The sequence below is a fragment of the Oscarella lobularis genome, chromosome 10 (assembly GCF_947507565.1).
Source record: "Oscarella lobularis chromosome 10, ooOscLobu1.1, whole genome shotgun sequence".
NCBI classification, from domain to species: domain Eukaryota; kingdom Metazoa; phylum Porifera; class Homoscleromorpha; order Homosclerophorida; family Oscarellidae; genus Oscarella; species Oscarella lobularis.
The window spans coordinates 2,735,208-2,755,790 of NC_089184.1; the positions used below are offsets into that span (position 1 = coordinate 2,735,208).

Consider the following 20,583-nt stretch of genomic DNA (forward strand, 5'->3'; position numbering starts at 1 on the left):
TATCTAGCCTATATTGTAGGGTTCAACAAACTTTGCTCCTGACCGAAGAGAATAACTGGATGTGTTTATACTCTGCATGTTTGCGATTTAGTAGAGCTATGGCGCTACGACAGTGCCAAAAAGCAATGGATTAGTGATTAGTGAGTGATTGGTGAAAAGAGCATTGACGGCAAAGTGGACTCGTTTCCAATAGCGCTTTCCAGCCAGTTACCGGGCATTGTACGTAAGACAAAAAACAAAAAAATGAAAAAGCTTGCAAAATTTAGCTAAGATTGCTAAAGACGTCATTAGCACTAATCCTGAGTCATACTCATGTGGAACGCTACCGGGCTAGTCATTTCCTTCAAGGCTTACTTCGGTTCCTTCAGCTTTCTTTCGTTTAGAAACCGAGTAATCAAAAGGAACGAGCTTTTCTACAATTTCTTCAACATCAGCAAAAGTTGGTCGACATCTTCCGTCTTTGTTCCAGCATTGCTCTATAATTCGACTCAATTCAACTGGAAAGTTTTCATCCAGTGGGGGTTTTAGCCCAGATACGATAGCTTCTTTTAGCTCGGTCGACGTCAGGCGTTGCTCTTCATAGGGAATGTTTTTCGTCCAAATTTCCCACATGACAACGCCGTAGCTAAAAGAAAGATGTTGCACGATGCACTTTGTAATTATGAAGCCTATATACCTGTAAACGTCCACTGAAGCTCCATATGGGAAATTCTGCAACACCTCTGGAGCCAGCCACTGTGTAGTTCCAACCTCCAAAGTCATAGGACTTGTTTCGTTTTCCTCCAACAAAGGTCTACTCTCTATCACGTCATCGGCTTGTACACTGTTTCTGCCGAGCACCTTATCCTTCTTCTGCGGATGAACTTCTTCTGGATTTGACTGCAGAAGCCGAGCCGATCCGAAGTCCGCTACTCGCACAACCCAATTGCCGCTAACGAGGAGATTCGCGCTTTTCAAATCTCGATGCACGCGAGGAGGATTCGTCTGGTGCAAATAGTTCATTCCTCGGCAGCCGTCCAATGCAAAGCAGAATTTGTCTTCGTTCGTCAGCTCTATACTTTCGTCGCCCAAGACAGCTCGAAGGGAGCCCCTTTCCATCATCTCTAACACGAGGAAAGGCGTTCCGTCTTGAAAGTTTCCTCCTCCGTAGAACATGACAATGTTTGGATGACGAATCGACATCATGACTGCAATTTCTCTAAAGAATTCGAATTTGCTTCTTTTTATAAGCTGCATTTGATAATATTCGAGTTTCTTTATAGCCACCGGCAGTCCACGATAGACGCCACTATAAACTTCCCCGTAGGCGCCTCTAACTTTGGTGTCGATTCGACTCTTCAATTCTATCTCTCTAAATGAAATTTCCCAGACATTTTCCAAGGTTCTAAGTTTATTCTCTTTTTGGCCTTTTGCTTGGTGAGCTTTTCTCAGAAGAAGTAACACTCCGATAACAGCTAACAAAAGAACGAACTCTGATGATGACAGTGTCGCAATTTCTATTGCGGACAAAACCGAACAGATTCCGCTACTGTCTCGGTAGTACCCAGGTCGATAGCACTGGCACACAGCCGTATTATCGCTAAGGACAACGCAGTCTCCTTTATTGCGGTTTAGAGTGCACACTGAGCAATTTGTGATTGAAATTGACATTGAATTGTTAGTAGACGTTCCAGCAGGACATTTATTGCATTTGGAGTTCTGACCATACCAGCCTGGGGAGCACTTTTCGCAAGAAGGAGAGTAAGGTTTCACAAGATTAGGCCAGTAGCCCATTCCAGGCAAACACGCTAGCGCTTCATAAGTCCACTGTGACCTCTTCCAGTTCAGAGTTGCAAGGCCAAACTTATGCAAATCTTTCTCGTAAAAAAAACACCGATTAAGGTATCTTATTGAAAAGTCGTTCCCTCTGCTGTCTTTAGAATTTGGAAACAAGAATCCCTGATCTAACGCAAAAATCCAATTATCGGTAGTGACATGAGACATGTTCTTTGTAAACACGTGGTCTCTGCAATCAAACGCGTACACCATAGAAGAATCTGGACCTAAAATTTGTTTAAACGACGAACACTGAGGAAGTTGCATTGACATTTCAGAAGCAGTCCATAGGTTTTTCTTAATAACGTAAGAAAAGAATGCCTCAGCTCGAGCATGTTTCTTCGCATTTCATTCGTTTCCGGTGAAACCTCCGTATAGGTAGACAATGCTTTTCTTAGGGACTCTTTGGCAGTCGGCAAGAATGCAGATGGGGCCAAACATATTGTGACCAAAGCGAGCCGATGGCCAAAACTTGTTCGTGCTCTGCGCAATTTTAGACCACGTGCATTGTTTCTTTTTCCATGCTAAAATCCACATGTCGTTAAAGGCCGTAAGCGTTTCATTCACAAAACCGATTCCTCCAAAAACTAGCACTCCTACGTACGAGTCAATTGCTGTATGCAAGTATCGCGGGCTGGGCATTGCACCGTTAATTTCCGAACTGCTGCAATTTGCTTTTTTCCACTGGTTTAGAGAGAAGCTGTATAGCCACACATCGCCACTAAGATCATCACTTGATATTTCGTTGGTATAGTATCTTTTCACCAGTCCTCCGTAGGCTATTATTAGATTTTCATTGGAGAGGGCGGTAATTGTAAAATCGCGAAGGCGCGGAAGATTTGGATTTCCTACACGAATTTCCCACTTGTCGTCTAAATTAAGGTCAAATGTAAGTAAAATTGGTTCGCTTACTAAACTACTTTCCGGAAGTACAGCTATTGATTTTTGAGGATCAGTTTGCCATTCAATTAACTTTGGAGATTTGAAAAAGTCAGTCGATGGGCCCTCACTTTGAAACAAGCGAAAAGGATTTGGAACATCATTCAAGTCACGTGAGACAACCGTTAACTTTCGCTCATTTAAAACTGTAATGTTGTGAAGCTTGCTTTGTGCGTCCAGAATGAGAATACTTTGGTCGACAAATGCGATAGGTAAATTATCGATTTCGTCAAGTTTTGATTTAAACGAAAAGTCTATACGTTTATGGTAGTCCCAGCCGCTTTGAGTATGAACATAGAATGTGCATGAAAATGTGGTACAAACAGATAACATCCTAGCTGAAGCAAAAAAAGTGACAAGCAAGACGATGGCCAGAATACTTCATTGCAATATTTCCAGACATACGACTCCACGAGCGGTTAGCAGACGACATCATCCAGAGAGAACTGTTTGGTAAGCCGTCATTTTCAATAAAAAGGAACCTTTCTTTAGAGAAAGAAACAACCAGGCTGTGCAACGCAATTGAAACCGGCGATGACGTGTGTATCCACTCGTAATGCAGCGAATTAGCTGAACTGTCCGAAACGCATCTCAGTTCCCAAACATTCATTGGGCATTTTTTATGAGAACTTGATGAGCAGCCGCGAGCTGAGGTTAGATATATAATGGAGTCTTTGCAGTTACAGGTGGAATTGAGATATGATAGAACAGCTTTACCAACAACGCTCCCACACAATCGATTCGTCTTCTTTGTATGCGCTTTCTTCCACTTCATTTTGTCTACACTCCAACTCCGAACGTTTTTGCCATTCTCAGAAAGAGCTATCACCCTCTGAGAACAGAGAGCAACAGCGCTATTGATGCACAGAGAAGAATCATAGTAATCTTGTTCTACGTGGAACCAAGCCTTTGTTTGAGATCGAAGAACAAAGGTGAAATCCTTTCCGAAATACAGCAAGTCGCTTGCATTTCGGTATTGGAATCGAATCGGTAACATAGTTGCCTTACGAGAGAACTGAGGATCTGGAGCTGTCCCAAGGTCTCTGTAGGAAAAAAGGCAGAGAGATCCGCTAGGGCTTTCAGGTACAGAAGACTCTACATCCTTAACGTAGTAAGGAAGACTGTCCTTTTCGCAGGCGACGATTTTCATAAGCATAGCACAGGTCATGCAGCACGACCCGTAGCAGAGTTGCAGTTATTCTTGGCATGGTACGTGACTGAAGCAGATGTAGATTTCAGAGCAAACGTCTTTGTGAAACGAAACAACGGATCCCCTAGATTCCCCGGTTACCTACACATATGATAACGGGTACTCCCCTACTGATAAAATTCACGTGAGATGATGACCTCTCTCGAATAGGGTCAAGCTTCCTTCGTACAGGATCGCCTCCAGTACGTATATACAATACTATTTTTCACCTGTCATAACGTTCCAACTAGTGTACCATCTTCACTTCGTGTTTATCTCAAAAGTCGGTCCAGTGAAGCTATAGAGAACAGGATACGTCATGTGCGTGGAGTCGACTCTTTCAACGTACGATGATCGGACGCACGGCGTGTCTGCTAATTGCACGCGTAGCAGCGCCTTGTCTGATATATTGATTGACACGTACAGACAGAGGCTTTTTAATATCCTAAAAGAGCAGGCATCTATTGACTGATATATCGGACACTAGTCAATGACTTCTTCAACCTGTCATCCATCAAGTCGTCAACGCTTAGATCAATGAATTGATCAGACGGAGAGGAAGTAGACTATACTTGATGCCTTGTCTTTTGTCATTCGTCTCTCAATTATCCGATCTAAGAGTGAGCGTCATTCATTCGTTCGTTTGTTTGATGTACTGGGCTTCCTGACGGCATGGTTTCCCTTCTGCTATTCGTCTCGAATTCTATGGAGGCTTTAATTCCTCCCTTCCGTTCGATCGCGTCGCTTTTCGTCGTTTCTTTAATTGCCTCCACCGATATCGTTCCTGCTTTCTCAAGCACCTTCTTTCACTTTCATACGCTGGCTTCGAACGAATGGGGCCGGTGTCTTCGTCCACAGGGGCAAATTTGACGACTTTATGGCGGAGTGTTTAGAACTTTTACCGTGCGTTATTTTCAAAGTCGCCGTCGCAAAAGAGCGAAAATCTTCGCGAATCTTCGCGAATCGACGATGCTGACCTCCGAAGGAAAAGACGATGCGATCACGAAAGGGTAGAATCCCCGAAAGGGGCCTCACCACTCCCTCGAACGCCAACACCAGCCCGTCGAACGCGCCGTAATTATAACAATCAAAAACGAGTTGCATCAAGTCAGAGAGCAACGAAAGTGGCGTCGAGCGTTTGCAAAAGGCTCGAGGAAGGTCAGTTCCGCTACATCGACGAGAAATGGTAGGGAAACGCGAAGCGAAGTGGCGATTTTTCTATTCGAAGACTATCCGGACTTGTTCGAAACCTATGATCGAGGATTCGAACCCCCAAGCGGCTAAACGGCCGTACCAATCCAATAGAAAGGATCGCGCAGCAGACATCAGAAAAATGTACACGTAAGAAAATTAAAAGTTTGATTAGAAAGCCACAGGAGGGTCGTTCTTTTAGGGGGATGAGTCTCGTTTTGTAGCAGATTTTGGATGCGTGGAGCCTCAGTCAGACTCGATCAGTGCACTCTTTTGATTTCTCGACCTTAATTTTTGGTCCTCGAACGTGAGAGCTTTGTTGTTGTAGGGTCCCACAAACTTTACACCTGGTAACTGCATGTGTTTATTCTCTGTATTTATGTCAACCTTGAAGGCAAAGTCTACTATATATCTAAGAATAGTTCACTTCCCACTTTCCACTTGGCGACTTTATAGCTGTTCTATTTTACTGGAACGAAAAATTTTTGTACAGATTCCAACTAAGGCTGCTACTGTTTACAAAAACTTCATAAAACGAGCATCAGCTAGATGCGACTCCTAGCCCAAAAAAAACGTCTTCTTGCAAGACCTCGGGTCGGGAGATGACTCATCGCATGGTGCAACGACATATGTACAACCGTCTCTCGCCGGAAAGCAACTCGAAAGAACATGGATCCGGGGTGCTGTCGTTATACGGGACGCCTCAGCTTTCTAAGAAGTCAACGTTCTTCACGAGCGACTCTATAGCCTCGTCTCAGACCCTCTCTCGCTTTCCCGGACGTCCCTCACAAGAGAGAAAGGGTCTGGGATGGTACCGCCCACTATTGCCCCGCCTATCTAGTCAAACCCTTCTTTTCTACGTGTCTCAGCATTCGAGCGAAGCCTATTGAGACGTTTACCGTGCTTCCGCTTTTTGTCGCGGCCTCTCGAGAAGAGTTCTGTAAAGCATTGCGTCACAGGACGTCGCAAGTAGGGCTATTTATTGTAGTTTTGTCCCTACAGTAGGGACAGTTAATTAGGGCGGTACCATCCCAGACCCTTTCTCGCTTGTGAGGGACATCCGGGAAAGCGAGAGAGGGTCTGAGACGAGGCTAGCGACTCTACGACGTGTCCTCCGGCAAGACCTTGGTCGGAAGACGCTGTAGCGGTCCTAAAGTTATGGCCTGAAACGTCAGCAGCGAGAAAAGTCAAGACGTGGACGCGCAAGGCCGTTCCGTCGACGATTCGCCTCGATTTGTGGCTCAAAAGCGCCGGAGCTGTTTGTCTATCAAAACTGAAACATAACAAAACTGAAACATTTAGGCAAAAGCATCAGCTAGCACAAGCAACGCAAAGAGTTAGATATTAAATCCATACTTGGACTTTAATTTCACCTGAATCCTTTGACGACTGCCGCTGCTGAGAATTGATCTCGTTACCCCAACCGTTGTAAAGCGCAAAAATGCGGCCTCCACTTCTGCCATCATTTCTGTCAGGAACCCAAATGCGAACGCTGTTTTCGTTGAAGGCATAAAGCACGCCACCGTAATCAGCAGCTTCGTCTTCTCCGGTCGCTGCCCCGACGCCCTCAAAAATAAATCCAGCGTTATTGGGCACAAGCGCGCGGGAGAGAACGGTCACTTTCAACGGCAAAGTGCCAAGATTGTGATTCAACTCTGTAAAAGAAGCAACTCCGCTTTGAGATGACATCGTAAACCAGCTGCTTTCCCAAGCTGGCTTAAGCACCCGTTCGTTATCTGCTGACCACGCTTGAACAGTGACGTTGGCGGTATGAGAAGCTTGTCCATTCTTTTCTCCCTCCGGGCCTCCCCAGCCGTCTGTCACGAACACAATACGTCCATCTGTTGAGACTTTGTTCTTTGTTGGAGCCCACAGGCGCACGTCAGATGAATTGTACGCAAAAACAAGTCCACCGTACGAAAAATACTTTATTATATCATACCCAGTCGGTGCTCCAATTCCTTCGAAAATAAATCCGATGTTATTACCATCAACAGCTTTGGTGAGAACGCGACACTGGGATGGATAATCTCTAAAACTCTGAGAAGGCAGTTGAAGTTCTTTGAAGGAGTTTGACCCGTCATTTGATTTCATTTCAAACCAGTCGACAGCGTAGTTGGGTTCTCCGTCAGGGTAATTAATCCAAGCCATGACTTTTATTTCAGCATTGTGTGAAAACTGCGCATTCTTTTCTCCTCCCCATCCGTCGCCAGTCATTATAATGTGGCCTATCTTCCAGTTAGAAACGTCAGGAGCCCAAAGTTTAATAATGGTTTCGTTGTAAGCAAAAACGACACCTCCGTAATTGTCTTTCTCATCGTCTCCGGGTGCAGCTCCAACTCCGTTGAACACGTACCCTTTGTTTGCGCCGTCAGTTGCTCTGACGAATGTAGCGACGCGACGAGGAAAGGTGCCAAAATTATGAGATAATATTTTAAAGGAGTCACTGCCCGCTTGCGATGTAAATTTGATCCACCCCGAGTCGTAGTCTGGTGATGGATAGCCTGCACAATGCGCATGCATAAAAGTTGGTACGAGTTACATGACTAAGGTTACCTGTCACGTTGAAGACAAATTCTTTAACTGTAGCTTTTCCATGTTCGCTGATTGCAATTACCATGAAATTAAACGTGGCTGTACCTCGCACGCCATTTGAATTTTTCGGCACGAGATTTGAAGTGAGTTCTCCTGTTATAACACCGGTTGTTTTGTTCATCATAAAATTGGGAGGGAAATTGCAGTTGCATTTTAGCATAGTGTAGCTGACAGAATAGCCAAAAGGATCCTTTACGAAGAAAGTCAATAAAAAATGTTATTGTGAGCTTCACATTATACCTCAGCTGCAATTCTCCAAGAAATTTTTGAAGACGAAGTCACAGCGTATGTGCCCAAGAAACTTTCGTTTAGCCATTGAGGTGGTTCACTTTCAACAATCTTTTCTAGCATTTCAAATCTTGAAACGAGGTTGTGCAAAACAGTTTCGTTTGCGCCTTGACCGCTAACACCGGGAGCACCTGCATGAAAAAAAGGCAAAGCTTTATAAAAGAACTATGAGAAAGCGTATATATAAAACTAAAACGTAACACAATTCAAACGTTTGATTGTAGCCACAGTAAGGATGGTAACCGCTTTAAAGTTTTAGACTGCATACTGTATTTTATTGACTATGTTCTCCTACTTCTTTGTGCTTTTACTTTTACGAGTCTCTTACCAGTATCTCCCTTAGTTCCTTTTTGTCCAGACTCTCCCTTTGGACCGGGATCACCCTGTATGCAAAATATTGCCTGTTTGCTATATATATCTCACGCTGAAAGTAGATTCTTAGTGCAGACAGTTTTACCCTCGCTTTTCCTTCGAAACGAGTTTATTACGAAAGGTAGTGCTGCGTCTTTGAAGCGCATTCATTTCGCGATGTTTCTATTGGCGCTACATTTCGGTTCTAGGCTTAGATAGCGCCGCAGCCGGTGAAAGACAGCCACGCCCTCCCACTTCCGTTTTTAGCTAGTTTCTCAACTAAATTTAAACTTTTTGATATTTTTAACCGCTATCAAAAACGCTGATGCTTATAACAGGATTCTGTGCAATCGGCCTTTTGAAATAGCTTTTTAACAAAAACTAGAGTGTTTTTTCCAAAAGAAACTTCGTTTAGCGTTTAGCTAGTTTCTTAATCATTTTAGCCTTATTCAAGTTCTAGTTTTATCCTACGTGTTACCTAAGGTCGTCTCTACAATTGGCCAAAGTTGTTAGAGTTTACAGCTTTGTTTAGCCAAAATATTTGCGACTAAAGCTCCTCGTGCTGAACGACGTAGATCTGAATGAACGCGAGGAACGCCGGACCAGTCTACAAACGCACTAGGAGACACTAGGTTTTTAATCCGAGAGACTAGGAGTTCGAAGACCAATGTTTACCCTTAGAGTAAGAGTATAACGACCTAAACTTGCGGTTCCCTAAAAGGGAACCTTGTTCTAGAAAATGTGGGAGGAGCGCTTTCTTCGTTTAATGGCTTAATTCTGCACAAACATGTCATTAAACTAAAGAAGAAGAAGCGCTGTACTAAAATCTACTTTTAGTATGAGGCGGACTGTATGTATCTCCCAGTCTGTCTTACTAACTTTGTCTCCTTTAGGAGAGTTCGAGGAGGCCGGATCAAAAACCACGCCGTCGATGATCACCTTACCACCATTTCCTGGTGACAGTCGAATGTCTTTGTTGTCCGGAGTGAAAACCTTCAGGTGGCCTTCAATAGTCTTGATACTAGGGCTAAAACGTAAAAATATAATGTGTCGCTTTTTGCCCGTCAAAGTCTGTGTACGCGCTAACTAAGGACCAATCAGGACTCTCTTCTGAACATGAAGTCAATCTGTTTACCGATTGAGTGCAAACTATGCATCTATCGCACGTGATACGCCGAGCTCATATCTCTACAGAAATGAATTGAAAAAGCTAAGCTTAGCACACCGGTTGTCAATAGAGTATGATGATATGGAAACCGGTTGATGCGCTTCTGGTGCAAAAGAAGGCAAAATGATTTGAAATGAGAGCTTTACAGGAACACTTTCGCACAAACGGGAGAGCCGTTTGCATCTGATCTAGCTTCACTTACTATGTAGCTGCAAAAGAGTCTTGAACAGAGTCTTGCAGAGCGCACAGAAGCACTATTGCCCATATGCAAAGCATCGCTGGAGTGTTGCCAACAAAACAATGCGCGCGCATACAATCAACACAGCAGGAGACACCATAGATGCATGCGTTCTGCATGCGTTCTTCGCGTGATTCTATTCTCAATCCATGCAATGCTCCGATATCTATCTACCACTTCCTGATCGAGTCGGCTAGCGAAATTACAAGGCAAGTGCTTGAATGTGCAGAAATTCTTCGTCCCGGGCTTGGTTCAAGGCATTCAAATGGCTCGTGCGGCCGAGAATAGCAAAGTATATTTATCGTGGAAAGCCAAGGTAACGCATTTTAAGTCGTCAACGATCAATAATATCAGACGGAGAGGGAGTATATATGTAAACTACTTGCAGCATTGTCTTTTCTCATTCTTCTCTCAATCCGATCTAAGAGTGAGCGTCATTCATTCGTTCGTTTGTTTGATGTAGTAGGCTTCCTGAGGCACGGTTTTCCTGCTCAGCTGCTATTCGTCTCGCATTCCACGGAGGCTTTCCTCCCTTCTTTCGCGTCGCTTTTCGTCGTTTCCTTGCTTTCTTAAGCGCCTTCATTCACTTTCATATGCTGGCTCCGCACGAATGGCCATATAATGGAGCCAGAGCCTTCGTCCATAGGGGCAAATTTGCGGAGGAGTGCTTACCGTGCGTTATTTTCAAAGAAACCGTCGCGAAAGAGCAAAGAATCTTCGCTAATCGACGATGCTGACCTCCGAATTAAGGAAAAGACGATGCGATCACGAAAGCGTAGAATTCCCGAAAGGGGCCTCACATACCACCCCCTCGAACGCCTATCCCAGCCCGTCGAACGCGCCGTAACGATCGAAAACGAGTTGCATCAAGTCAGAGAGCAACGAAAGTGGCGTCGAGCGTTTGAAAAAGACTCGAGGAAGGTCAGTTCCGCTAGATCAACGAGAAACGGTACGCGAAACGCGAAGCGAAGTGGCGATTTTTCTATTCGAAGACTATCCAGACTTTTTCGAAACTTATGATCGAGGATTCGAACCCCCAAGCGGCCAAACGGCCGTACCAATCCAATATAAAGGATCGCGCAGCAAACTTGAGAAAAATGTACACGTAAGAAAAATTGGAAGTTTCATTAGAAAGCCACGTACAGGAGGATCGTTCTTTTAGGGGGATGAGTCTCTTGTTGTAGCAGATTTCGGATGCGTGGAGCCTCCGTCAGACTCAGCGCACTCTTTTGATTTCTCGACCTTTTTGGTCGGCGAACGTGAGAGGTTTGTTGTTGTTGTGCAGTGTTACCCGCTAACCTTTTTTTCTTGTTAGGTGTCTTTGGAGTCAAAGTCAAAGGGAATACTCGAGTCGACCCAGTCGCTGTCTTCGACGCTGATGAGGCCGATGAGCTGTCCACCTATTCTTACGGAGTCATGAACTCTTTTTATAATAGCTTGGAGTTCTATAGATTTGTAGATTATTTGTAGGGCTAAAAGTTGGCGTTTTTATTTATAAGGGAAAATGGGGCTATTTTCATCACCAAGACATCTCCACGTATTCTACTTCGACGTTTTGATATTGGCTGCGTATGGGATTTTATTAGTATGTGCTATTGATTTCTGTTGTCAAGATGAAGCGTCACCATGGAAAATGATGGCGAAAAGATGTCCCGTTCATCCACGCAGCTTTCACGTGAGGGCACGCGACTGCGGTGCGGCAGAATTCACGCGTTCTCTATGTATGAGTTTCACACTTTCTCTGATAGGATTGGTCTGTTTGTGCGACACTCATTTTCTCTGCTTGAAAATCGACGAAAGCGGACGCTTCGCGCGCGCGCTGTGCTCTTGCACGCGCGCTCGCGCGGCGCTCTCGCACGCACCTCGGATCAAGACCGGGAGCGCCCTCACGTGAGCTTCACAACTCCATAAAGGGTCACCTGTTCCCACGATTCACGCGAGTTCGCACCCTCTCTTATTCGTTATTTGCGCGTGATCGCAGCGTCATTCTCGGCTAAAGCGATCAACAGAGCGGACGCAGTCTGGTACGCTCTCTCGCAAACGGGGGCCGGCCACGCCAACGTTTACTTCATTCGCCGGGGCTGCCGAGAAAGAGGCTTTTCGCCGCGAGGCCAGCCTTAAAGCCAATCAACGAGCGGAGGGGATAGCGGAGTCGGCCGGTAAGTGAAGATAGATGAGGCAATTTCGTAACGATCGAATCGAGCTCGGACTCATTGCGCGCTTTCTCTCGTTGCAGCGATTCCCCGCGCAGTCCTTGCGAAGAACTGCGCCCTGGGCGAAAGAACAACAACGCCGCGTGGCCGCGCGACGGTAAGTCGCGTTGCGCGTCGATCGCGTCGCAATCGACTAATCGCTCGTTTTTTTCGTAGATCGTTGCGCTGTGCGAGCGATCAACGCGCGTCGGACGTATTTGGACTCGGCTACATCGTCGCTCGTCGTTGGTAAGTAACACGACTCGGAATTGTCATTTTGACGTGCGTAACTGGATCTCCCGTTTCTTTACAGCTGTCAAACGCCTGCTGCACGTGCCAAGAAAACCGGATGCGATGTGACGTTGATGAAGACGTGACGTTGACGAAAATGTGACGTAGACGAAGATGACAAGGGAAGACACGCCTATGAGGTTTTGTGCGTAATATACAGGCCCCTGTGGTGTAGGCGTACACGTAAGGGCGGGGTTCTCTGGCACGTCACATGTAAGCGATTGCACGTTACCGCCGTTCGAGGGCCCGAGTCGTAGCGCACCAGGGGGCGGGAGGGCGCTCGTGTGCCTGACGGCGGCGGTTAACAGCATGACGCTTAATCCATCATACTCTTACCACATGTACGCCATAGAGGAAATATTTGTCCTCGCGCACATGTACGCCTCCGTGAAAATATCAAATATTAAGACCCACTAATCTAAAACATTTTATTAATATTACGTATAAATATTCACAATAATGTGCGTGGCAGAGAACGTAGTGGGGACTGCATCATCATTCTGCGCCGGCGCGCAGCTACCCTTAGCGTATGCATCACTACGATAGTATGCACAGGTCCATGCATCCCTTGCACTAAGGTTTAGGGCGGCTGTCAGTAGGTAGGGCGGATCCTAATTTGCTCTGGGTGAGTGAGCAGGAGATAGGTTATAGTGTAGTTAGGCTTGACCCCTAACATGCTGTAGCTGGCAGCCGCCACCCACATTAGACCATTTTTCAATGGATTTCTGAGGTAATCTAGGTTGATTGCAGAATATAGGATAATTATCTAGGTCAATGGAGTAATGAGGTACTCTAGGTTTTAATTGTTTAAACCATGTGCCTAATTTATATTTTAGATCAATGGATTATTGAGGTACTCTAGGTTTTAAATTCGTTAAACCACGTAGCTAATTCGTCATTTAGGTTTTAATTACCTATTTAATTTGCATTTAAGGGTATGACGTGTATGTAATCTTTTTTTTAGGTATTTAAAAAACCACGTGACTAATGCAAATTTTAGGAAAGTAGTGTACTATGTCTTTAGAGTAGGGACGTAATATACTAGGTTTTCATTTCCAATCCTAATGAGGTACTCTGGCTTTTAATAGTTTAAACCACGATACTAATCCGACTTTTAGGAAAGTAATGTACTAGGCTTTTAGAGTAGGGACGTAATATACTGGGTTTCCGTTTCCAATCTTAATGAGGTACTCTAGGTTTTAATAGTGTAAACCACGTGACTAATCCGTCTTTTAGAAAAATAATGTTTTTAGAATAGAATAGGAGCGTAATGTACTAGATTTCCAATTCCACTATTTGCGACTTACACTAGGCTTTAATTTTTCTACCTTATTACTAGGTTTTAGTTTAGAAACCTCATGCCTAACGTCCACTTCTAGGTTTTATTTTCTCTAATTAAGTCATGTGACTGACTTGCCATTGAAGAAAGTAATGTACTAGGTCTTTCAGTAATGTAGTAGGTCTTCACAAATGTCCATTGGATTGTGAGATAATATAGGTGTAGATTCTTTTAAATAAATATCCAATCCGTCTTTTAGACAAATACTTTATCTTTTGTTGTATTTGTATTGTGTTTTGTTGCGTGTTGTCGTTTTTGAAATGTAAGGGATGGGAGAGGGAAACAGGTGGGGTGGATTTGGAAAGGAAGGGAGGTTTGGGGAGGGAGGTTTGGGTTGGTGGGGATTGGAGGGGAGGGAGGGGGGGGGGGGACGCGGTAAAGATACGGGGTTTGGGTTTAATAAGTAATTTAGTAATAAATAAAATAAACACGTGAATAGTTATTGAGATACAAATTCTTTACATAAAGGGGCCCCACTTCTCACTTCCTTTCCCTTTGGCACTACGGTACAGTGTCGCAGCTATACTCTTATTTACTTGGCACGGTGTCGGTGCACCGTCTCCCTTTCCACGTCTAGTTGTAATTGTGCACCCTTTCCCTTCCCTGTTAAAATGTCACGGTGCGATATGGTGGGTTTATTTTCTATCCCCTGTTAGTTCTTCAGCACTTCGCGGTCTAGTCTACGTTTTAGCCCTATCCCTTTTCCGGTGAAATGTCACGGTGTAATACGGTTAGGAGTAGGTTTTTGCTCTTCCCGGTGGGAAGTGGCAGCTCTTCAGCACGGGTCGGTAAGCAGCCCCAATTTTTTTCCAGGTTTAAATATTTCTAGATGTTGCTGATGTTTGACAGAGAAGATTTGTCTGCAGGTTTCAAATTATTAATTGACTGTAGTTGTAATTAATAAACTATCAATACATTTTGATTCTTTGTAGAGTGAGAGGCGATGACGTCAGAGGGTCTTAGCCCCGTGTCCAGGGTCTGTCTCCTTTACGTAACAAAGACAAGAGCCTGGGTACGGGGCTAAGAAGACGCCTAGAGGAACGAAGAACAAGGAATCGCCTGCAACGGTCATTATCGCGTAATAAAAAATCACAAAATCGTTGCAGGATTAATGAATTAAATAATTACTTAATAATTTACCTGCTTTAGATGTTGGGAGAAGTATGAAGCAGGCGACTACTAGTGCAGGAAGACGAAGACGAAGAAATTCTGTGCAAACGGTCCATTTGGTAATTAATTAAAAACAGTTTATAATTATTTATTAATAAACTCTTCCTGTAGTGTGGTTCTTGAGCCCACAGGTGGCCCAAACCGCTTTCACACAGCAAATCCCGGTGAGCGTTTTAGTAAATGGTTCGGCAACTCTTTCATGCTTTTCTTTCCTAGATATAGTGTTTGCGTGTGAAAGAGCCCTGCCTGGCGAGAAGCGCACTTTCTCTCTATGGATTTTGTTTGTTTGAAGGCAAGCCAGGCTTATTGGGTATGCATTCAATTTTTTACTGTTTAGCTGTACTAACTGGTGAACATCTATCCCTATAATCCGGTAAGCGCCATCTTGGCTTTCGCGGCCACGCCTTCCGAGCGACGTGTTGAAGCTGGTATGCGACGAAATCCTCCTTTTTCTCGCTTTCTCGAAGACGCCATCGCCCTTTTCGGGCATTTCGCTCCCTAAGTACGCCATTTTTACGCAAGCGGACCCCTTTTCGAGTGTCATCGTTGTCCGGGTTTCTTGCTCGACTTCCGGGTACTTTTCCGCCTACATTCGATTTTGATGGCTCACAGAAAACGCTCTCTCTTGATTCACAGTGGCGTAGCCAGTAGGTGGGCCCGGGTAGAATAGGCCCACCCAAAAATTTTTCAAAGTATAAATGAAAAATAAGTTATTCACCTGTTATAACCTGAATGGAAATTTCTGCTACTATATGGTAACGTTGTAGCTCTAACAAACATGTACGCCACTGATCTTGAACGCTACGCGAAAGACAACAAAACACTCTTCTATTTGTAACATGCTTATATCTTCTTCAGAACCTCCCCTTCCCTGACAGCGCCGCCGCAGCCACCGCCGCAGCCACCGTCGCAGACGCCACAACATCAGAGGACAATGCTCACGACGTCGCAAGCGAGAGCTACATCAGGCGGCCCCCAACCCAGGCCTGACACGTGCAGACATGGACTCCGCGTAATTTTTCGAAACTGTAATGTTTCTTCAGACCAACTGCAACGAGAAGAGGCAGTCGCAGACAAAGGCAAACGAGATAGGAGGTCAGCAGCCTACGAGTACTGTACAACGACTGCCCTCCACAGCCTAACCACATTGGCAAATTGGAAATCCAATGCCCCTACTGCAAAGCTCTCATATGGTCGGGTAAAACGCCTGCTTTCTGCTGTGATAATGGAAAGTCAGTATATCAGTGCTTCCCAAGCCGCCGCCGCCGTTGGATTCCCTTTTACTAGGTGAAACAGAGAATCTCGAATTTCTTTCAAAAATAAGAAGCTGCAATTCGGCTTTCCAAATGACGTCAATGGGATGCGACAAAATTCTCTTTCTTCGTCATTGCAATTCGTGCTACAAAATCCAAGGACAAATTTACCACCGTTTTGGCCATCTTTGTCAGGAGAATAACGAAAAGCTAAATTCGCACAAATATATTTTGTGGGAAATGAAGAAGAAGAAATCTCATTGCGTCAATCTCCTTTTGCCGGGGCTGACACCAGGAACTGTTGCATATTTGCAACAAATGCTCCACTCTCATAATTCTTACGTCGAAAGCTTAAAAATGGCTCATGAAATTTCATTGACTAAGCAGCCGTCAAAGCTACACCGGACGCCTACAACTGGACGACAAACTACGACAGTAAGCCTCCCAATTAATCACCCTACTGCACGACGCGGCCACCCTACGCAACTTCGATCGCACACAACCCTAAACAAACACGTGATACCCCACTGCCCGTGCGAAGCACGGGCTGTTTAGCTAGTGCAGGATAAATTGAGTTCCAGGCCGAAGACATCTGGCCTAAAAGACGCCCATTTCATCCTAAGAACAACGGCAAGCTAACGTCACTGACTGGGTCTTTGTTTTTTGCCAACTAGCCAAAGAATGAAGTAAGTATCTTATCTTTTACTGATCAAGTACGCGTATCTTTATTGCCTGTACAGAATTGTAACTCCCAGAGGGAGTAATGGCTGGCTGGAAGCCTTATTATTTCACGCCAATCTATCTTGACAGAAGCCATCATTTGCCAGGTAAGAAAAAGTACGTCACTTTTAATTATAATATTAACACTTACTAAATATATATATTTGCAGTTGTCACCCTCCCACCTCTCTTCGACGGATGATCGAGAAGAAGAAGAAGAACAAGGACATAACTCATCGTCGTCTTCACTAAACTTGCAAGTATATTTTATTGAATTATTGAATATGCTTTGACATATGCAATATAGTATATTTGCCTATTTTCTTTAGAAAGTGAATGAAGAACGAATGATTGAAGCTCTTTATCAACATTTCAGGTGCGATCTGTTTAAATTTATTTTAGCTTTAGAGCAAGGGCCAAATACTTAATATTAATAATTTAATTAAAGAAATACAAGGGGAAATCAAGCTAAGGTTGATAGGATGCTAGGGAACATCTAGGATAGGATAGATAGGTAGAAAGGCAGTTAGGCTGAGGATAGAGAAGCTAGAGTCCACGGGGTTAAATAAATTATATATAAAATCATATATTTTAAAAATTATATGTTCTAAAAATTGGCCCATAGTTACTCCAAGCTTTACTATAAATTTGCCTAATGTTATTCTTTCTAAACAATTTTTTTGTTTTTTTGGCTTCAATCATCAATAATGGTGAGCTGAAAGTTTGATTAAGGACGTGAGCGACGACAAGGACCAAGGCAATGGCCACTGCAACAGGGGAGGTGGTGACTTGGCAATGACGGCACCTCGGGGAAGGAAAATTATATCGGTAAGGAAGTCATGAATAGCATTGTGGGAATATACCTAATTAATTTGCATGTCTTTTACAAGAAAAGCGTCATAAGAGGGACCATCAGAGCAAGCGAGAAATATAATTTGTATTTGTGAAAAATATTTAATATGAATTTTTTACCGTAATTATTAACTAAAAAAATTTGCTGCCTTTTATTTACCGTATGTTTTAATTATTGGCACGCTCTTTTGGCAGCTCTACAAATTACAAGGGAGACAGTTGGACGTTATCTAGGCAAAGACCACTAGCTAACGTACCACACGCCTGAGGTTACGGGAGAGCGTCCGAAGTGCTTATTAGGACCCTCGATCGGAGGATGACACAGTTGAGTGACGAAGGACGGAATTCAGGCCAGGCAACGGAAATTTTCTCTAGCAGGGCAACGCTGGCTAGCGCGCTAAGGAGCAGACTATATGCATGCTTTATAGTCTCTGCTTCCGAAGTTCACTCAGCAATCGGACGTCGCAATATGCATTCTACACTTCCGCGTCTATCTCAGAGTCAGCGAGGATGTGATTCGGGTGTGAGAAGCAGGTGAGAATTAATAGGCACTCCCTTGACTTAATTGTACGTCATCCCTACATTCCCTGCGGCTGAAATTTCTAGCGTCTAACTCTCCCTTGATACATGATCAAGGGAGAAGATCTGGTGATCGGGTGACAGGCTTTGGCTTACCCAGACTACTTCTTTACTTTCTTTAGACAGCTATCTCGAGCAAACAAAAATCTTTATTAATTAAGTGATTAGGTAGATGCTAAAATGTATTATACGTTCGTGGCACTAAATGAATTGCATGACTTGGTGTAATTAGGTCAGGCAACACGTAGCCACAGTTTGAAATTAGGTCTCTAACGTCCTTATTATCACATTGTTTCCTCACGAATTGATTACCTGATGTGCGAAAGAGTACTGTATTCTGAAGAAGATAGACAAGGTGTGTCGAAAATTTGGGTAGATTAAAAATTACATTTTAGGCATTCAGCTGACGTGTAAGCCTCCCATCCTCCCATTACGATTAAATGATTGCTTTTCGTTGTGCATGCACCATGATGGAATCGTCCCTTTATCATTGACGGCAGTGGAAGCCAATCTCCAGACTGTTCCTCATACAATTCAACGTAAGTGCTGTTTCCCGCTCCTCCTGTTGCGATAAGGTTTCCATGCAATGAAGACAATTGGACCCTTTCTTTTGTAGCTGGTCGGATATCAATCCACCTTTCTTCTTTTATAGAAAAATACTCAGTTGAATTGTCCGCTCCTATTCCACCTCCAGCATAATTTTGTCATCAATCACAGCCGATGAACAGTGTCTTCGTTTAGTCTTCATTTTCTTCAGTGGTTTCCATTCCCTTGCATAGATATCAAAACAATCATCCTGATCGTTTGGGTCTCCTCCTACGAGACAAATGTACTCATTGTGTCCAATTGCTGCTCTGAATTCAAGCTGACACTGATGGGGTATGTCAGTTAGCAACTCCAATCCTTTCTCTTCGCTTTTCCATTCGAAAATTCTCTTGCATGATTTTTAAGTTCGACCGCCGCCTTGGATGACGTATCCTTTGCCTTCACACTCAAAGACACTTTCTATGTGAATACCTAGGTGTTCTTCTTTTCCCTGCCACTTTCCCTCTTTCAACTGGAGCATTCTATCACCCGAACAAGCATGTAGAATGCTTTTGATTTCAGCCACACATCCAGATGGCCAAAAGTAGTCTACATATGGAATGTTTGGTTTTATTTGCTCCCATTTGAAAGGACATATTCTAGTCTAAAAAAGAAAATCGCCATCTTATTTCTTTCAACCCAATTCGAAATTAACCTTATTATATCTGAATGCATTATTATTCATTTGGGTGCGAGCGCAAGTCGCTTTGATGTAAGAGAGTTCTTCTAATTCTTTTATTGTAACATTGCCTGCTAGTTCAGTTGTTTTCTCTATATACAATCTACTAATAAGATCTCACCCTACGCTCATTTTCAAATACCTTTCTTTTGTGGCTTCGAAATAAGTCGTAAAACGTGTTCCTGTCGGTCGGTTTCTTCCAAAACGGTGACAAATTCGTCGAATGCTGTGTCACCTTTTCGCGGCAAAAGATCGAAAAGAATGCGAGATTTTTTTTCAAGCGTCTTTGACTGATCACGCAACTGGTGATATTCCTCGGGAGAGATGAGTGTCTTGGCAAAAGCTTTATCGATGACGGACATGGGATTGAACGCTTCGATGAGAAGCGAAAGATTGTTGAAGACGCGCTCTCTCCATCTTTGGTCGACCATCACAAACACTTGCCCGAAGGTAATTGCCTCTTTTATGAAAACAAGCAAAGAAAAATGCTCTTTATGTAGGGACTCAGCTAGGCGTTGGTCAGGGGGGATTACCCTAGCTCATGCATATTCATAAATAGATCGAGTCGATCCCTTTTTCGCTTTGGGGAGAACCCTAGCTCATATGCATACTTACAAATAGATCGTGTCGATCCCTTCTACGCTAAGACATACTTAGGGACTTGATTGTCGGTGTTATGGTAACTGCACATGCAAACAATACCCCACATAATGGCCTTTAATTCTTCCCTTCAGCTGAAGTTTCGATATTTGAAGAACTCTTTAGGCGAAATATTTTTACAAATAGTTTTGTATGATTTAGCTGTAAGCGAGCAGCCAATAAATGATTAATTTGCTTGAGAGAATAGTGCGTGTGGTAACGGCAACCTGTGCCTCAAAACGTGCGAGGAGAAGCGGTTATAGATCGCTTTTCAAGGTTGACAGTCCTGTGGGAAAAGCAAGCAGAAGCAAACGGTTATCAGGCTTAACGTTTGTTCGGGGGAACGACATCCTAGGAGAGAGCACGAGATGAATATTTTACAAAGGGTGTGTATCTTCATCTATTATTCGTAACGATTATGTAGGGTCGTATCCATGCAGACCCTCTCTGTTTGTTTCTGTTTCACTTCAGTTTTGATCGGTTTATGAGCCGACCACCGCAGTTGTACGG

At 43.9% G+C, this 20,583-nt stretch overlaps 4 protein-coding genes and 3 long non-coding RNA genes across 9 annotated transcripts in view; 3 read left to right on the plus strand and 4 right to left on the minus strand.

Moving 5' to 3' along the window:
* LOC136192457 (DBH-like monooxygenase protein 1 homolog) overlaps positions 1 to 20,583 on the minus strand; it is a 30,796-nt gene that overhangs the window by 3,224 nt on the left and 6,989 nt on the right. The gene's annotated exons all lie outside the window — the stretch shown is intronic.
* On the minus strand, positions 186 to 4,120 carry LOC136192456 (probable serine/threonine-protein kinase drkA). Its single transcript, XM_065981078.1, has 2 exons — positions 677 to 4,120; positions 186 to 625 (listed from the first exon to the last, which is right to left on the minus strand). The coding sequence occupies exons 1-2, from the start codon at positions 2,086 to 2,088 to the stop codon at positions 331 to 333; spliced, it is 1,707 nt and encodes a 568-aa protein (XP_065837150.1). The 5' UTR covers positions 2,089 to 4,120; the 3' UTR covers positions 186 to 330.
* Positions 4,083 to 5,582, plus strand: LOC136192459 (uncharacterized). Its single transcript, XR_010671145.1, has 3 exons — positions 4,083 to 4,146; positions 4,195 to 5,284; positions 5,337 to 5,582. It is a non-coding gene; the product is annotated as an uncharacterized lncRNA (long non-coding RNA).
* On the minus strand, positions 6,374 to 9,814 carry LOC136192453 (uncharacterized). 2 transcript variants are annotated; one of them, XM_065981074.1, is made up of 6 exons: positions 9,739 to 9,814; positions 9,248 to 9,395; positions 8,346 to 8,400; positions 7,970 to 8,148; positions 7,691 to 7,919; positions 6,374 to 7,638 (listed from the first exon to the last, which is right to left on the minus strand). In XM_065981074.1, exons 1-6 carry the CDS (start codon positions 9,810 to 9,812, stop codon positions 6,479 to 6,481), a joined length of 1,845 nt encoding a protein of 614 aa, XP_065837146.1. In that variant the 5' UTR covers positions 9,813 to 9,814; the 3' UTR covers positions 6,374 to 6,478. The 2 variants fall into 2 exon arrangements, with proteins under 2 accessions (XP_065837146.1, XP_065837147.1); XM_065981075.1 differs by lacking the exons at positions 9,248 to 9,395; positions 9,739 to 9,814 and adding an exon at positions 8,475 to 8,621 and having other exon boundaries at positions 8,346 to 8,425.
* Positions 10,558 to 11,447, plus strand: LOC136191935 (uncharacterized). The gene is made up of 5 exons (XR_010671036.1): positions 10,558 to 10,723; positions 10,776 to 10,879; positions 10,937 to 11,040; positions 11,090 to 11,311; positions 11,361 to 11,447. It is a non-coding gene; the product is annotated as an uncharacterized lncRNA (long non-coding RNA).
* Positions 16,766 to 17,295, plus strand: LOC136191934 (uncharacterized). Its single transcript, XR_010671035.1, has 3 exons — positions 16,766 to 16,846; positions 16,910 to 16,999; positions 17,069 to 17,295. It is a non-coding gene; the product is annotated as an uncharacterized lncRNA (long non-coding RNA).
* On the minus strand, positions 18,302 to 20,542 carry LOC136191736 (uncharacterized). 2 transcript variants are annotated; one of them, XM_065980133.1, is made up of 4 exons: positions 20,488 to 20,542; positions 19,577 to 20,424; positions 19,411 to 19,526; positions 18,302 to 19,359 (listed from the first exon to the last, which is right to left on the minus strand). In XM_065980133.1, the coding sequence occupies exons 2-4, from the start codon at positions 19,863 to 19,865 to the stop codon at positions 19,117 to 19,119; spliced, it is 648 nt and encodes a 215-aa protein (XP_065836205.1). In that variant the 5' UTR covers positions 19,866 to 20,424; positions 20,488 to 20,542; the 3' UTR covers positions 18,302 to 19,116. The 2 variants fall into 2 exon arrangements, with proteins under 2 accessions (XP_065836205.1, XP_065836206.1); XM_065980134.1 differs by lacking the exon at positions 20,488 to 20,542 and having other exon boundaries at positions 19,577 to 20,028; positions 20,088 to 20,475.

Excerpts from the sequence above, each read along its gene's own strand:
- LOC136192456 (XM_065981078.1), bottom strand. The coding sequence starts at position 2,088 with ATGTCAATGCAACTTCCTCAGTGTTCGTCGTTTAAACAAATTTTAGGT. Across the intron at positions 626-676 it reads GCTTCAGTGGACGTTTACAG|CTACGGCGTTGTCATGTGGG; the intron begins GTATATAGGCTT and ends TCTTTCTTTTAG.
- LOC136191736 (XM_065980133.1), bottom strand. The coding sequence starts at position 19,865 with ATGGTCGACCAAAGATGGAGAGAGCGCGTCTTCAACAATCTTTCGCTT. Across the intron at positions 19,527-19,576 it reads TTCGAAGCCACAAAAGAAAG|AGAAAACAACTGAACTAGCA; the intron begins GTATTTGAAAAT and ends GATTGTATATAG. Across the intron at positions 19,360-19,410 it reads ATGCATTCAGATATAATAAG|ACTAGAATATGTCCTTTCAA; the intron begins GTTAATTTCGAA and ends TTTCTTTTTTAG.
- LOC136192453 (XM_065981074.1), bottom strand. The coding sequence starts at position 9,812 with ATGCTTTGCATATGGGCAATAGTGCTTCTGTGCGCTCTGCAAGACTCT. Across the intron at positions 8,401-9,247 it reads ACTCTCCTAAAGGAGACAAA|GGTGATCCCGGTCCAAAGGG; the intron begins GTTAGTAAGACA and ends TTTTGCATACAG. Across the intron at positions 7,920-7,969 it reads CTTGGAGAATTGCAGCTGAG|GATCCTTTTGGCTATTCTGT; the intron begins GTATAATGTGAA and ends TTCTTCGTAAAG.